General features: G+C 45.2%; 1 protein-coding gene across 2 annotated transcripts in view; it reads right to left on the reverse strand.

Annotated features, from left to right (window-relative positions):
• LOC137489848 (immunoglobulin gamma-1 heavy chain) overlaps positions 1-18,298 on the reverse strand; it is an 84,326-nt gene that overhangs the window by 49,846 nt on the left and 16,182 nt on the right. Inside the window, exons 1-2 of one of the 2 annotated variants that reach the window (XM_087244771.1) lie at positions 7,222-7,383; positions 6,821-7,127 (exon numbers count right to left, since the gene is read on the reverse strand). The exons of the other annotated variant lie outside the window; for it this stretch is intronic. Of the exons in view, the coding sequence (XP_087100897.1) occupies positions 6,821-7,127; positions 7,222-7,264 (350 nt within the window). The 5' untranslated portion in view covers positions 7,265-7,383. Of the gene's footprint in view, positions 1-6,820; positions 7,128-7,221; positions 7,384-18,298 lie in introns of those variants that run through there. 2 annotated transcript variants of the gene reach the window in all.

Here is an 18,298-nt window from a genome sequence, read left to right on the forward strand (position 1 = left end):
TGTTAGACGACTTCCTAATCATCTCTCCTCCGTCGTCTCCTCCAAATAATCATTTGGCGATCACCCAAAAAGTTTTCGCCGACCTCGGAATCCCTCTAGCAGAGGAAAAAACATCCGGTCCAAGCACGTCCATCGAATTCCTGGGTATCAACCTAGACTCGAATATTTTCCAAGCATCTCTCCCAAAAGAGAAAGTCGACCGCATTACATCTCTATGCCAAATTTTCATCGAAAACCAGTCATGTACAAAATGCGAACTCCTCTCCATCCTCGGGCACTTAAACTTCGCCATGCGCATTATCCCCCAAGGTCGTCCGTTTATTTCGCACCTCCTACAACTCTCTACCTCAGTTCCTGGTTTAGAAGATACAATCCTTCTATCTAAACCCTGTCGCGACGAAATTAGCTTATGGATATCTTTCCTTAAGCAATGGAACGGATGCTCCTTTTTTTACAGCGACCTTATAGCATCGCCGGTAGATATTAAATTATTCACCGACGCCGCCCCATCAGTCGGTTTCGGGGGTTTTTACCAAGGCCGCTGGTTCGCGTCCCCATGGCCACCCCAAATGTTGGAAATGCCTCAAAACGAGCAATCATCAGCTCTATTCGAATTATATCCCATCGTCGCTGCGGCCATTTTATGGGGTAACGAATGGTCCGCCTCTAGCATCCTCGTACATTGTGACAACGAGGCTACAGTTCAATGCATTAATAAAGGGCGCTCGCACTCACCGTCACTCATGCCCTTATTAAGACGCCTCGTTTGGACAGCTGCCACAAAACAGTTTATCATATCTGCTGAACATGTATCAGGTTGTAAAAATCAAATTGCTGATTCTCTGTCTCGCTTTTTGTTTCAGAAATTTCGGCTGTTAGCACCAGAAGCGGACCCTCATCCAACACCTGTTCCTCACTATTCAGAGATGATATTGCCATAAACCATCCTCTACACCACCTCAGAGAATCAGCCATTTCTCTCATCCTGCAGGGTGTCGCTCCTAGGACCCTCCAATCATATCTCACTGCTTGGAGTTCCTTCAAAAACTTCCACTGTCTGTACAAAACTCATTTTCCTGACTTTTCTCTCCTTTCTATCACCTCATTTATAGCACATTTACACCTTACAAAAAATCTACAAGCCAGTTCCATTCGAAGCTACCTAAGTGGGATCCAATTTTTTCACAAATTGATTCACGGGTCTCCTTCAGAGGCTATTTCAAATTTTCAAACATCTCTCCTCATTAAGGGTATACAAAAAAGTCACCCCTCCTCCCCCGATACCAGGCAACCCATCACACTCAACATCCTTTCTAAATGCATCCACACCCTACGCAAAGGATATATTTCCATCCACACAGCCCGCACACTCGACGCCATGTTCACTTTAGCTTTTTTTGGATTTTTGCGATGTTCTGAACTCACAATAACATCAAATTTCAATCCTACAATTCACCCAACCTTATCAGATCTGACCTTGCTAGATGAAGAAACTCTATCCTTCTTCATCAAGCAAAGCAAAACAGATCAATTACGCAGAGGACATCCTATTTATATATTTGATATTCCCTCACCCACTCAACCATTCCAAACCCTCAAAGCATACATGCATTACAGAAGAGCCCAAGAACCCAACAGATCCGCTCCACTTTTTACTGATGACGCTAATCGTCCAGTTACTCGTTTCTGGTTCCAATTTCACCTCAAGGAAATCCTTCGCATTTCAGGTTTTCCCCCCGAACCTTTCTCTTCGCACTCATTTAGAATAGGAGCAGCTACTACAGCAGCACACAACGGCCTTTCCCAACAACAGATCCAAACCCTCGGACGTTGGTCTTCTAACGCCTACAAATCATACATTCGCCTCAGCCAATATCACCTCAGAGAAGCTCAGCAGATTCTCGGTAGCCGACATCAACACTTATGAAGCTCTTAAACACAAATATCTGTCTTTTTTCCCTTCTGTCTTTTTCTCTCTTTCTCATTTATTTGTCCGTAAGTGCGCTCAAATGTGTATTCGTCGGTGTTCAAGTGTGCGTTTATGTGTGCGTGTGTGTGTGTGTGTGTGTGTGTGTTGCATGTGTGTGTGTGTGTGTGTGTGTGTGTGTGTGTGTGAGTGCGTGTACACACTTATTTATTTACGTGTGTGCGTATACAAGTAGGAAAGTACGTGTTTTATAAAAAAAAAAAAAAAAAAAAAAAAAAAAAAAAAATTTCTGCATAATACAGCAGTAAGGCTTAGCGGGAACATGCATTACTTCTAACCTTACAATTCATACTCTACAACGCTCTAAAGCTCCTTATCGCCACTCTCCCCGCTTAATACAGCCGTAAAGGCTTAGGGGGAACAAATATTGCTTCCTTACCATACCAAATTCTTACATTACAATGCTCGAAGCTCTTTTTCTAACACAATCCCCGCATAATACAGTCGTAAAGGCTTAGCGGGAACAAATATGGCTTACTCACCACACCAAATTCTTACATTACAATGCTCGAAGCTCTCTTTACTAATACAATCCCCGCATAATACAGCCGTAAAGGCTTAGCGGGAACAATATTGCTTTCTCACCATACCAAATTCTTACATTACAATGCTCAAAGCTCTTTCTACTAATACAATCCCCGCATTATACAGCCGTAAAGGCTTAGAGGGAACGCACACGGCTTTCTCACAATACAATCTTCTACTTCAACGCCTTTAACTCCGCCAAATCATATTTCATCCATTTATCCTATTTCACCAACCATTCATTTGACACTGAATATCTACACACCCCTGCAATTCAGAGTCGCTACCAAGCCTCATCCCTACCTGCTACACAACAGTTAATCAGCTCTATTTCCCTTAGATACTGACTTCCATCGCACCTCTGCAGCCGCAGAGACGCTCAGCCGAGCATCACTCCCTCCTACATCACTGCCGCAGCAGTGACGCTCAGCGAGCGCATATACACTTCCACTTAGCAATCCATTACTGATACACTCTCCAGCACTGCTAAAGCAGTTAAACGTCTCTGCGGAGGCGTATTTCCCTTTCAGATACTGACTTGCATTGCACCTCTGCATCAGCAGAGACGCTCAGCCGAGCATCATTTACATCCCCTGCACCACTGCTGCAGCAGTGACGCTCTGCTGGAGCTCATGCACACTTCCATTACACTCATACCACTTCTGTCACTCCCAGCACTGCTAAAGCAGTTAAAACGCTGCTGCAGAAGCGTATTCTTCCCCTTAGTACTGACTACCACCGCACCTCTGCAGTCGCAGAGACGCCCAGCCGAGCATCACTCCCCTCCACATCACTGCCGCAGCAGTGACGCTCAGCGAGCGCATATACACTTCCACTTAGCAATCCATTACTGATACACTCTCCAGCACTGCTAAAGCAGTTAAACGTCCCTGCGGAGGCGTATTTCCCTTACAAATACTGACTTTCATTGCACCTCTACAACAGTAGAGACGCTCAGCCGAGCATCATTTACATCCCCTGCACCACTGCTGCAGCAGTGACGCTCTGCTGGAGCTCATGCACACTTCCATTACACTCATACCACTTCTGTCACTCCCAGCACTGCTAAAGCAGTTTAAACGCTGCTGCAGAAGCGTATTCTTCCCCTTAGTACTGACTACCACCGCACCTCTGCTGTCGCAGAGACGCTCAGCCGAGCTTCATCCCCCCTGCACCACTGCTGCAGCTATGTCGTTCCACCGGAGCTCACGCACACTACCATTTATCCATACTACTACTGACACACCCCCCATTGGACTGCCAAAGCGGTTAATCAGTTAACCGCTTCTCATCTGCAGCTACAGCTCCGCAGAAACTTACAGCTTCAATTTCCATCACTACTATACTAAACCTTTACGAAACTCACCACATATGTTTTAAACATTTTACACTTACCCCACTCACTCTCCCGCTGGTCCCTACAATTAACCGGCCCCGGGAGCACACATAGTAATACACAAGCACTTTCAGTTAATTTTTACACCCACACCAGTCTCCAAGCTATTTCTGTATCACTTTTCAGCAGCCGGATATAGCATTAATCTCCTGTGCCTTTGGGGGGTTCTTCAAATACGCGGCTGCTGTCCCGAGCGGAGCATTTTGGGGAGTTGTCGAGATCTACCTGAGCTCGAGGCTCCCCTCTCTTCCTCCAAACGGGAGGGAGTCCAGGGCTCAAGAACCTTTGAGCTCAGGGCTCTCTCCCGGGACAGCATGCCAAACTTGCTTATAATCAATCATCAGCTAAGTGTGAACTCTTGAAGTGAAGTTTATTCATAAACTAATTTCGAGAGGAGCACGTGATTATGATTGAACACGGCTGGTTCTGCATTAGCATGCTTGATCCACCAATCAGGCCATTCCTAACCACTATAAAGAGCCAGGGTTTTCTCACTACAGTTATCTTCGATTGAAGAATCCCCCCTTCCACCCCTACCTTTTCACCTTTCCCTCCACAGGGCAGCACGGTGGCTCAGTGACTAGCGCTGTCGCCTCACAGCAAGAACGTCACCGGTTCTAGTTCATTAACAGGCCGGTGGTCGTTTCTGTGTGTAGTTTTGCATGTTCTTCCCGTGCTTGCGTGGGTTTTCCCCGGGTTCTCCGGTTTCCTCCCACATTCCAAAAACATGTACAACAAGTTTATCGTTAAATTTAAATTTCAATACAGGTAATCTAATAAAACGGCATATCTTTTAATAGCCTTCAATCTTAATCTTTAGCTATTATAAAAAGGGGGAGTTGTCGAGATCTACCTGAGCTCGAGGCTCCCCTCTCTTCCTCCAAACGGGAGGGAGCCCAGGGCTCAAGAACCTTCGAGCTCAGGGCTCTCTCCCGGGACAGCATGCCAAACTTGCTTATAATCAATCATCAGCTAAGTGTGAACTCTTGAAAAATATTTAATTAGTGTAAGAAATAACTATTTACCAAATGTTTAATTCATCTTCAAAAAAAAATCGTCCTCAACAATTTTTTAAAATGTTTTTTTGTGATACAATATAATGAGAAATATCATGATAACATTTCATAAAGAGCTGTTTATATTGCTGTTTTCAGATTTTGTACAGTGCTGCAGTTGTATGCATCACTGTGACTCTTGCACAATAATATACAGCAGTGTCTTCACTCTTCATATTATTCATCTGCAGATACATCTGTTTCTTGCTGTTGTCTCTGGAGATGGTGAAGCGTCCCTGAACTGACTGAGAGTAGTATGTAGTACTACCACTACTTGAGATGTACGCCAGCCACTCCAGACCTCCTCCTGCAGTCTGTCTGATCCAAGCCAAATACGGATCATCACTGAATCCAGAGACTGTACAGGTAAGTCTGTGAGATTCTCCATGTTTAATGACCGCCGCTTCAGACTCGGTCAGTGTTTGACACCAACAGACTGAAATGCAAACAATTAAACATGAACTTTTACAGCATCATTACACATTAGGAAACATGACTGTCAACAGTTTCCTTCTTACGTTCTGTGAGAGCAAACATGACAAAAGTCAGTGTGGACACAATATCCATTGTCATGTTTTAAAAACAGGAACTTGACACAGGAAAGTCATAAACAAGTTTAGTGTCTCTGCGTGGGGGCTTATAAAGGGGAGACAAGAAGTATGTTTGCATATGCTGCCCTCTAAAGGTAAATTTACATATTCTGGAACATTAATAAGAATGTTTGTAGCTGCTTCTAAAGCTTATTTACGATTGTGGAGAGGTAAGCGTGATCGAACACCCAATAAGGGAGGAGAGCATGCTAGGAGCCCGGCGGGTCAATCAGATATGATAAATAACACCTGTCTTTCTAGTGATTGGGCCGGAGAGACTCCCTTCTTAAGGAGAACGGGAGGAGCAGTCGGGAGAGGAGAGAGCACACACACACACAGACACAGCATGCAAGTGGTGTGCATAAATAAAATAAAGTATATTGCTTACCTGATATCGCCGACCCTGTCTTCTTCTTCCCACACAACAACGAACTTTACTACAACGATGTTCAAAGTTTCTTCAGTGTGCTTAAAGCACTTCATGTACAAAACTCAAATATTTATCAAAACCTAAAGGTATTTCACCCAACGATGGAAAATTGCTCACTCTTAGATTGTTTCAAACCTTTATGAGAAGATATTTGGAGGAATGCTTGAAACAAGTAGCCATCATGATTCATAGTAGGAAATAAAAATCCAATATCTTTTGTATTTAACAGAAGAAAGTAACTACAACAGATCAGTGCCAAGTAAAGAATAAATTATGATGTAAATTTTAATTATTGGGTGAATTATTCCCTTTAAGTCTTCATACTTTAGTTTTGGTGTCTACTAAAACAACATTTAAGTAATCTGTATTACAGTACAGAAATACAAAGATGCAAAGGATTCAGGGGAAAGTGCCAGTGTCTTCCAAACTCCTGAAGTAGTGGTAAACTCAACCTTCTGTAAGTGAGTGTTTGTTTCTTGCATTAAACAGATGCACTTCGATCTACAAATGTTTTATTTCTTTAAGTTCGATAGTTTGCTGTGGCAAGAGAGATAAGAGTTCATTTGATTATTAAAATTAGAGAATTAATTATGTAGACTGAATCCTTCATCCTAAAAAAAAAAAAAACGTGGAAAATTGATTACTTATAGAGTACTGACTTAAGAAAGCAAGTACTGTATGATTGAAATGTAGATTTTTAACTAAGTATTATACTCTCCAGACAGCCCTAATGTAACTTCAGCGGCTCTTCTCCTTTTGCATCTTGTGTAACTTAATCATGTTCACCCTATTGTTCACAATGTGTTTTTGAACAGCTGCCTGTATTTTTGTTGTCACAGTGTCTCACTTGCACAGTAATACACAGCAGTGTCTTCAGTCTTTAGTTGATTCATGTGCAGATAGAAATTGGAGCTGTCTTTAGATGCCGTGAATCTGCCCTGCACTGACTCAGCTGAGCCCTTAGATGAATCTGAATAATAATAAATAATCCATTCGAGTCCTTTTCCAGGTGCCTGACGGATCCAGTGCATGGTAGTGCCACTAACACTAAATCCACTGCAGGCACAGGTCAGCTTGTGGAAACCACCTGGAGCCACATTTACTGACCGCTCAGACTGTGTGAGCACAACCTGACAGTCAATATCTGTGGATAAACACAACATTGACAAACAGTTAGAATTAAGTGTCTATTTAAACTAAGCATAGAGTGCAGTCTGATGAGAGAATGTTTGACATACAAGACACGGCAGTAAGCAGCAGCAAGAGACACAAAGTGAACATGATTAGAGATAATTTCTCTACTCAACAACAGTGCAGTTGTTTAAATATGACATGAACATCGGTTCATTTGCATAAGGTTGAATTAAGACCTGTGGAGTCTGTGGTGCTTGAGTTTATTAATATTTATATTTAGTACAACTTCTTGATATATCAAAAATCTGCTTCCACAGTGCAAATATGTGAATTTGTTTGCCCAATTGTGTAATTTCACCTACACTTCTTCTGATAGATGAACAGTGACATGTTCTGGTGAAAGTGAGTACAGGGCTGTATTTTAGTCATGGGAAGAATTACAACTACAGCTGTGTTTTTCACTACAGTAATATTTTGAAAAGACAGACTCTAGAGATCTGTGTCTGGTTTTTAAATTTTATTCCATTTACTGTCTTTATTATGTGCACAGGGCTGTAGTCATTTCAGTCACTGACTGTCTTGCACAATAATACACAGCGATGTCTTCCTCCTTCAGGCTGTTCATCTGCAGATACACCTGCTGCTTACTGTTGTCTCTGGAGATGGTGAATCAACTTTGAACAGACTGAGAGTAATAAATGTCTTGATTATTTGATCAATGCCAACCATTCCAGCTCTTTTCCAGATATTTGTCTGATCCAAGCCATAGAGGAGCCAAAAACATCAAAAAAGCAGTGCATGTCAGTTTATGGGATTCTCCTGGTTTGATTGTCACTGCCTCAGACTTAGTTAGTGTCTGACACCAACAACCGCCAAAATAAAACTTGATCAATTGGTTTTAGATAAAAAAACAGACCATTTTTTTTTATCAAAAACCAATACAACTTGTTGTAAATCCTAAGATTATGTGCTCCATATTTGTGTGATGAATTTTTGAGGTATACAGCGATGCAGAATTAAACTTGACCTTGACTATGAACGTAATACAGCTTGATGGGGTTTTGCAATATATTTCTATTGTTTTATATATTTACTTAACATTCTTTTATGCTTGCATGGTTGTTTCCCCACACTGACATATACATCTGCAAATTAACAGCAATTTATATATATATATATATATATATATATATATATATATATATATATATATATATATATATATATATATATATATATATATATATATATATATATATATTGCTGTTAATTTGCAGATGTATATGTCAGTGTGGGGAAACGACCATGTAATATATATATATATATATATATATATATATATATATATATATATATATATATATATATATATATATATATATATATATATTATTCCAGATGATAGGTGATTATCAATGAGCACCTTGTCCTGATTTTAAAACTAATCATGAATTTTAAACTAGTCCCTCCTATCTGATTGGATGGTTGGACAGTTTTTGGAATGAACATGTTGCACTTGGGAAAAAAAAGGCTCTGCAAGTTTGTCATACTTCAAAATGACAATAAATAGAAAAATAAAAAATAAATACATTTAATGTGTTAATGCAATTAAACTATCAGCACTTTTCCTTTTGTGTTCTTTGAAAGAAAATCACAGGGAAAGTTTTGACACAATGTTTTGTTTTATTTTTTGTTGATTGATTATATTTATTATCCTGAAATGACCTGCCTTAGTCAGTTTTGTACTTGTATTTATTTGTGTTTTTCATTATCATGTGAGTGTTCAACACTAGCACATTTCACATTCTCTTTATGAAAAACATTACAATAACAGTTTTGTCGCAGAATTTAAAACTTGTTGTTGTTTGTAGGTTTAATAGCTTTATTCTGCTGTGGTGACGCCAGATTAATAAAGGGACTAAGCTGAAAAGAAAATGAATGAATGGATGATTCTGACCAATGATCTCCATTTCTCAGTTCTCCTCTGATGGTTTTTGTACGAGTAGATGAATGAAAACAAGCACAGTGCTGGTGTATGTTGCACAGTAATACACGCCAGTGTCCTCAGTCTTCAGTTGATTCATGTGCAGATAAAAATTAGAGCTGTCTTTAGATGCAGTAAATCTTCCCTGCACTGACTGAGCTGAACTTTTGTCAGAATCTGATAAATAGTTCAAGATCAATTCCAGTCCTTTTCCTGGTGTCTGACGGATCCAGAACATCCAGTAGCTACTGAGAGTGAATCCACTGCATGCACAGGTCAGCTTAACAGATCCGTTCGGAGACACACTTACTGACTGTTCAGACTGTGTGAGCACAATCTGAGAATAAACACCTAAACAAAGCAAAGCACAAAACAAAAATGATGTTTATATAGTAGAGAAAAACATTAATGATAAAATAGTATTGTCTTCTGTATTTAACTCCTTCTGTTTTAATAAACCAGACAAATAAAACACTCACTGTGTGCAGCTGCCAACTGCAGAAAGAGCTTTAGCAAGAACATTATTTCTCCTGTTCAGATCTAATGCTTATGTCTTAGTTGTTTATATAGGACACATGGAAGTGAAGTTTGCATTAGTATTAGTATTTACCCATGCATGTCGTGGACTAACAGAGTAGGTGTGTTCAAACAAACAGGCACCAACTGTTCATTTAATGAGTAATGGTGCCCTCTTATGGACCATTTTTGGCTAGTCATGGCATATAATTTAACAAGTGATTTGATCCTAAAGAAACTTCTAGATTACTGATTTACAAATGCTAATACTGTGTCCTTAGGCCTATATTGTATCCAAAAGTCTAATATAATGATAGCAAATAAACTGTTTAATAAAGAAGGTGTTCAGTGCAGGGTTTTTGTACAGGATGTGTGGCAGTTTGTGGTGCTGTGTATTGCGAGCACAGTAATACACAGCTGTGTCCTCAGTGTTGAAGTTTTTTCCTGTTAAAATAACTGCATTGCTGGAGGATTCAGAAGAGAAACGTTCGAGGTTACAGAAGTAACCCTTCGTTCCCCGAGGAGGGGAATGGAAGTGCCATGAATGGGAGGATTCGGATCAGAAGCCGCTTATCTGGAGAGTATTGAACGGGCCAATGAATGAAATTAATTGGCAGCGTAAGCTTGCGCAGGTGTGCGACATCTGCAATTATCTCAGCATATAAGCACACCTGAAGCCAGCAGACGCCATCCTTTTAAGCTGAAGAGACTTTCAAACAGCTAAGGGACAGTCATTATGGCGACGGAATATGGCACTTCCGTTCCCCTCCTCGGGGAACGAAGGGTTACTTCTGTAACCTCGAACGTTCCCCTTCGGTTGGGGAACTTCAGTGCCATGAATGGGAGAATATGGAAAGCGCCATAATGACTGCACCTTACCAACACCCCCGATGAGGAGATAGTCGGTCCTCCAACGTGTCCCTGGCCCTAATTTATCCTACTTCAACAGAAGTTTTACGGATTTAGATATATTTTTTGGGAAGTCGTGAGCATCTAGATAATTCTAGGAAATACAACAGTACGTTGGGAAGCGTGCAATCCCGATAGGGAGGACGCTGCGGAGGCCATCCGTTACCCAAGGGGGGGGTAGATGGCAGAATTTACCTATGGACTAGCCCTAAAAAGGGGGAGTACGCATAGCAAAAGAGTGGTTAGCGGAGAGGGAAGACACGGGTCCGCCCAGGGGGGGGACTTAACCGTGGCGGAATAAGCATATGGGATCGCCTAGTGGGGATCACGCATAGCAGGCACCTATACCCAAAACGCGGGCTGACCAGCGGGCAGACCTACAACGTAGTGGGCCAGCAAGTGACTCCTCCGCTGAGTCAGTGCTGGGGGCCACGGAGGAATCTGCAGGGCTCACCTGACGGGGAACTTTACTGACAGATAAAAAAGGCGCACGTACCTCCGTGTTAGGGAGAATGGCGCCGCAAGCGTGTTTCAACACCCTACCGAGTTGTCTCCTCAATCACCAAAGGGTTACCTAATACCCTTGAGGAAACCGGCTCCACTCGCAGATTGTAAAACCTTGCAAATGTGTTGGGTGTCGCCCAACCCGCAGCTCTACAGATGTCTGTTAGAGAGGCGCCGCGTGCACGCGCCCAAGAGGATGCAACGCTCCGAGTGGAGTGTGCACGTACTCCCGGGGGACACGGCTGACCTCGACTCGAATAAGCGAGTGAAATGGCATCCACAATCCAGTGGGATAATCTTTGTTTCGATACGGCACTCCCCTGCTGCCGACCGCCATAACAGACAAAGAGCTGCTCAGATGATCTAAAATTCTGAGTACGGTCCACATAAATGCGCAGAGCGCGAACTGGACAAAGTAAAGAAAGGGCTGGGTCTGCCTCCTCCGGGGGCAGCGCTTGCAGGTTCACTACCTGATCTCTAAAGGGGGTGGTAGGAACCTTGGGCACATAACCGGGGCGGGGTCTCAGGGTAACGTGAGAGTAATCCGGCCCGAATTCCAGGCACGAGTCACTGACCGAAAATGCCTCCAGGTCCCCGACCCTCTTGATGGAGGCCAACGCAACCAGCAGAGCTGTCTTCAGGGACAGAAATCTTAGAGATACTGATTCGAGTGGCTCAAAGGGATCGGATCGCAGACTCGTGAGAACGAGGGCGAGATCCCAAGAGGGCATGAGAGGGGGGCGAGATGGATTAATTCGCCTAGCACCCCTAAGGAACTGGATGACCAGGTTATGCTTTCCCACGGTGCCGCCAGCTACCGCGCTATGATAAGCGGAGATGGCGGCCACGTAAACCTTGAGAGTGGAGGGCGACAGCCTGCTGTCCAACTTCTCTTGAAGGAAAGAGAGCACAACACTAATCTGGCAATTTCGGGGGTCTTCTCTGCGAGAGACGCACCATTCAGTGAATAGACTCCACTTCAGGGCGTAGGCGCGCCTCGTGGAGGGGGCTCTAGCCTGAGTGATGGTATTAACCACCGCAGTCGGTAGGTTACCTAAGTCTTCCTCGCGTCTAGGGACCACACGTGGAGGTTCCAAAGATCGGGGCGAGGGTGCCAGATGGTGCCCTGTCCCTGAGAGAGTAGGTCCTCTCTCAAAGGGATCCGCCAGGGGAAGGCCGTCGCGAGGAGTGAGAGCTCTGATATCCAGGTCCGGTTGGGCCAAAGGGGCGCAACTAGCAGAACCTGTTCCTCGTCCTCTTCCTGACCTTGCACAGAAACTGCGCGAGCAGGCTCACTGGGGGAAACGCATACTTGCGCATGCCCCGAGGCCAGCTGTGGGCCAGTGCATCCGTGCCGAGAGAGCCCTCGGTCAGGGAAAAAAACCAACTGGCAGTGAGCGTTCTCGGGGGAAGCAAACAGATCGATCTGGGCCTCCCCGAATCGCGCCCATATCAGCTGAACAGACTCGGGGTGGAGTCTCCATTCTCCAGGGCGTAACAGCTGTCGTGAGAGCGCATCGGCTGCACGATTGAGCGTGCCTGGGACGTGAATGGCGCGCAGCGATTTCAGCCGCGGGTGACTCCAGAGGAGCAGACGGCGGGCGAGCTGAGACATGCGGCGAGAGCGCATACCCCCCATGCGGTTGATATACGCCGCCGCCGCCGTACTGTCCGTCCTGACCAGCACGTGTTGCCGCTCCAGCACCGGTAAAAAGCGGTGGAGAGTGAGGAACACTGCCAACAGCTCTAGGCGATTGATATGCCAATGCAGCTGGGCACCCTTCCAGAGGCCCGCAGCCGCATGCCCGCGACACACGGCCCCCCCAACCCGTGTTGGAAGCGTCTGTTGAAACAACAACATGGCTGGACGCCTGTCCTAGAGGCACACCGGCCTGTAGGAACGAGGGGTCGTTCCAAGGGCTGAGGGCGCGACGACACAGCGCAGTAACCGAGACCCGGTGTGTGCCCGCGTGCCATGCGCGTCTGGGGACCCGATCGTGAAGCCAGTGCTGAAGTGGTCTCATATGGAGCAACCCGAGCGGCGTGACGGCGGCTGCGGATGCCATATGCCCCAGGAGCCTCTGAAAGAACTTCAGTGGGACCACTAGTTTGCTGTCGAGCTCCCTCAGACAGTTCAGCAACAGGCGAGCGCGTTCCTCGGAGAGGTGCGCTACCATGGTGATCGAGTCCAGCTCCATCCCGAGAAAAGAAATCCTCTGCACGGGGGCGAGTTTGCTCTTTTCTCGGTTGACCTGAAGCCCCAGTAGGCGGAGATGCCGAAGCACCTCGTCCCTGTGCATAATCAATTGCTCTCGTGAGTGGGCTAAAATCAGCCAGTCGTCGAGATAACTGAGTATACGAATGCCCGCGAGCCGAAGGGGCGCTAGGGCACCCTCCGCGAGTTTGGTGAAGACCCGCGGAGACAGAGAGAGCCCGAAGGGGTGGACCTTGTACTGCCACGCTCGACCCTCGAACGCAAACCGCAGAAATTGGCGGTGGCGTGGAAGAATGGAGACATGGAAATACGCGTCCTTCAGGTCTATGGCTGCAAACCAATCCCGAGGACGAACGCATTGGAGAATGCGCCTCTGCGTGAGCATTCTGAACGGCAGCTTGTGCAGACAGCGGTTCAAAACGCGCAGATCTAGGATTGGCCGTGACCCACCGCTCTTTTTGGGTACGATGAAGTATGGGCTGTAAAACCCACTCTCCATCTCGGCTGGAGGAACCGGCTCGATTGCACCCTTCGCCAGGAGGGCAGCAATCTCCTCTCGCAAGACAGGGGCGGACAGGGGGTTGACCCTGGAGAAATACACGCCCGTAAACTTGGGGGGCTGTTTCGCGAACTGAATCGCGTAACCGAGTCTGATTGTGCGTATGAGCCACCGCGAGGGGCTGGCCCGCGCTAACCAGGCAGGCAGAGCCCTCGCTAATGGAGTCATCGCTACAATCGCTGACGTACCAGCGGTGGGGCAGCGCGGAGTGGGTGTGCTGATCCGGGAAGCACGAGGGTCCCGCGGAAGAGCTGGAGGAGAGCGATTCGCTCTGGCTCCGCACCCTGACTCCGCAGAGGGGGCTGGAGGGCTGAGGGAAGGGAGACCGTCCCCCCAGCGCTCGTGAGCCACTGGCGAAGCACGTAGAGTCTGCGAGCTGGAAGGCAGCGCGTCCCGGACTGGCAGAACTCGTGCAGTCACATCCGGGGAAGGGAAAAAGTGCTCTTTTACTGATGTTTTGGTGGCACTGAAAAGTACCGTTGTTATCGGGGCCCCGCCCTCCAGCGGGGAAAGAGCAAGTTTCCTCTTCTCCGGATGGCCTGTCTCAGGGACGCTTCGCGGTCCGTTTACCGGACTTAACGGCGCCCTGGGCAGGAGGGGCTGCCTGCTTTCGAGGTGAACGCCGCGCCCGCTTGGCCGGAGGCGCAGGCGGGGGCGGGGCAGCACTCGTTGGCGGGCGCCCTCGGCGAGGAACAGCGGAGGTGGATGGCTCGGCGGGCGGAGCGGGCTTACGGCCACGCCGATAGATGACATTGCCCATCGCATCCGACTGCTCTTTCACCGCCTTGAATTCCTGGGTGAATTCACCGACGGTGTCGCCGAACAGGCCAGCCTGGGATATGGGCGAGTCAAGAAAGCGAACTTTGTCAACGTCGCGCATATCGGCCAGGTTTAGCCAGAGGTGGCGTTCCTGAACCACAAGTGTGGACATCGTCCTCCCCAGCGCACACGCGGCGGACTTAGTAGTCCGAAGAGCATAGTCGGTCGCGGTGCGCAGCTCATGTAATAAGCTTGGGTTGGACCCGCCCTCGTGCAGCTCGGCCAGCGCCTGCGCTTGGTAGCGCTGGTAGGTGGCCATCGCGTGCAAAGCAGAAGCAGCCTGGCCCGCAGCCTTATAAGCTCTGGCTCCGAGGGAGGCAGACAACCTACAGGCTTTGGACGGGAGGCGGGGCAAACCCCGCCACGTAGAGGCGCCGCGCGGACAAAGATTGACCGCGATAGCGCGCTCCACTGACGGGATCGCCTCATACCCCCTGGCAGCTCCGCCGTCAAGGGCGGTGAGAGCGGAGGCACTCGCAGCACGGGCAGAGAAAGGTGCCCTCCCCTACTGTGCACTTCCGGGAAGAAGGGGACGAGAGGCTTCGAAGGCTTCGCCTTCTGGTCCTCTACGTAGCACCCATCTAGTCGGTCCGGCCGCGGAGCTGGGGGATAAACCATCTCCAACCCCACGGCCGAAGCAGCCCGGGAAAGCACGGCTAACATGTCCGCTTCAGGATCCGATTTGACAGCGCTCACCTGCCCGGAGGGGGCGAGCGGGTCCGGATCTTCGTCGGACAGTGAAAGCCCACCCTCCGATGCCGCGGAGGACATCTGATCTCCGGTGTCAGCGAGTGTGAGAGCTACCATCTGGTTAGACGGATCACTCTCACCACCCGAAGCTTGGATGGAGCGCCGTGAGGAGCGAGAGGTCCGCGAGCCCGTGGGCGGCGGATTAGCTCCCGCTGAAACCCTCAGATCTGCCCGAGCGCCCGCTGCTTTTTTAGAACAGGAGGCAACTGGGGTGGCTCACTCTCTTGCGAAAGTTAGCCGCGATCTTAGCTGTGCAACGGTCATGGCATCGCAATGACGACATGAACCGCCCGCGAGCACCGCATTAACATGCTGGACCCCCAAACATGCAATGCAGTGATCGTGTCCATCATCCGGAGACAGGAAACCCCCGCATCCAGAAACGCACAGTCGGAGCGCCATCCTGAAAAGGACGTGCTGCACGACTGTGTTGCTCTTTTAGGAAAGTTGCAACTATACGCACCGCTCTGGAGGACCGGACCCAAAGAACCGCAGGCAAGGGAGTAACCCAGCTCGACCGTCTGCCACCGCGAAGACCCACTCTGGACCGGGAGACACACTCGTTCGCTCTGAAGTGCTGATCAGCAAGAGGAACCCTCATCGACTCACTCAGAAAGGATCTGAAGCGAAAAGGATGGCGTCTGCTGGCTTCAGGTGTGCTTATATGCTGAGATAATTGCAGATGTCGCACACCTGCGCAAGCTTACGCTGCCAATTAATTTCATTCATTGGCCCGTTCAATACTCTCCAGATAAGCGGCTTCTGATCCGAATCCTCCCATTCATGGCACTGAAGTTCCCCAACCGAAGGGGAACTGATTTTATTCTTTAGTGAATCTTTGACACCGTTGCTACTGGAAGATTGAAACCAGCCAATCCATTCCATGGGTTTCCCAGCTGAATGTCTGATCCAGTTTGTATAGCCACCACCTGAGGCTGAATATCCAGTGATCTTACAGGGGATGGTGAATGTTTCACCTGGCTTTACTACCGTGACTAGAGGTTAATCCAGTTCAATACAGAAATAGCCTATGAGCAATTAAAATATACAGACTGAGATTCCCATTTCATTTTTTTAAACATGCCATTTGTTTGTTAAACTAAAGATACTCACAGTGTGCTGTTGCCAAAAGCAGCAGAACTGAAATGCAGTCCTTGATTCTGCTTGTGTTTTCACTGTGCTCTGCTTTGAGAGCCTTTATCATGTCTGTGTGCTAAAGTGAGAGAAGGGCAGAGATTTGCATTGATGTAAAAATCTATCTGATGATAGTTATATGGTGGTTGTTGATAATGATGCAGACAACAGAATAGCAATTTATAAATGTGTTTGATAAACTTTATTTTCAACTGCACACCATTATTGATTGAATTCAATTTTAAACAAACAAAAACACTAATGCATATTAGCTTTTAAGCATAAAAATGATTAAGGAAAAAAGATTTTAAAATAAGGAGAGTGAATGAACACATTTATTTACCAAATAGATGTGTGTATTTTTTATGCTGACATCAAATTAAAATATATATAAAGTGATTTTATATACATGGAATGCATATGGAATGCAAATAAATAAATAAAGTGTCTATTTAAATATATCTATATAGCTTTTGGGGAAATAAATATGGATTAATTAATGTTGCATCATCATTCAGTGCAAAACATGTACATGCAAATGAGGGAAACAAGCTTATTTTAACCTCTGTTTTATAAAATAGGCCTGAACTAGATTTTTGGCATATCAGCTGTTGCTACATTGGATGACATTTTGTTGGTTGTCTTCTGTAATTCATAGTAAAATATAAGAGTCATTATATTTTGATTAAAAAATAAACAAAAAAATACAAGGAACACAATGTCTAATTTTATGTATTTTTTTTTTAATAATTCATTTATTTGATTGAAAAAGTTGTTCAGTGCAGAGTTTATTGTACAGGTTCTGAGGCAGTTTGTAGTGCTCTACAAACAAATGTTTACATGACGATACAGACCAAGTAAAATAATATAATAATAAAATATCAGTTTGCAACATCAAGCAGCAGACCAAGCAGTTTTTAACGTCTAAAAATGAACTGAAGTGAATGAGACCGGAAGTCTCGAGCCAAAAAGATTCAAATGGCTGCGCCCGCTTGTCGGCAAAGAATAAGGTGTATAGCGAGCAAAGAAATATACTGCTGTGTCCTCAGTGTTGAAGATTCTTCCTGTTAAAAAAGCTGCATTGCTGGAGGATTCAGAAGAGAAGCTAATTTTTTTTAGCGATTCTGTGACCTGGCCTGGTGAAAAAAAAGTATACAAATTATATTGCAAATATATTTTTCATTCCAATAGTACATTGAAAGTATACTAACCAAAAAGTATACCTAATTGAAATATATTAAAAGTTTATTATTACCATACTTTTATATATAACTTTTAACACACTTAAAACTTATTGTAATTTAGAATATTTTCTAAAAATATATTTCAGAAAAATTTACTTAATTAAATGCTTAGTTTATTTTTTACAAGTGTATTTATTTAGCATTTGATGGTAGTATATTTTAGTATTATTTTAACTATGCTTTGAAAATGAACTTTGTATGAATGTTCAAAGCACATTATTAAATAAACAAGTTGTATACTTTGTTAAATTTTGTAGTAATTTTAGTGTAAGTTTTCATTCATGCAACTAAGTTCATTATACTTTTAGAAAGTAATAAAATATGTCAAATACATCTATCTAGTTAAAACATTTGTAAATAGTGTGCAAACATATATACTGTAAAAAAAATTCCCAGAAAAATATTATTGTGACATTATGGTTGGCACCATGATTACAGCAAATAACTGTAATAAAAGGGCTATAACAGATTAGTTATAGGAATTCAAACTCTTTATATATTAGCATAAAATTGATAGAGTGGTACAGGCTCTCTCTCTCTCTCTCTC

Source organism: Danio rerio, chromosome 3 (genome assembly GCF_052040795.2).
Source record: "Danio rerio strain M-AB ecotype USA chromosome 3, GRCz13ab, whole genome shotgun sequence".
NCBI lineage: Eukaryota > Metazoa > Chordata > Actinopteri > Cypriniformes > Danionidae > Danio > Danio rerio.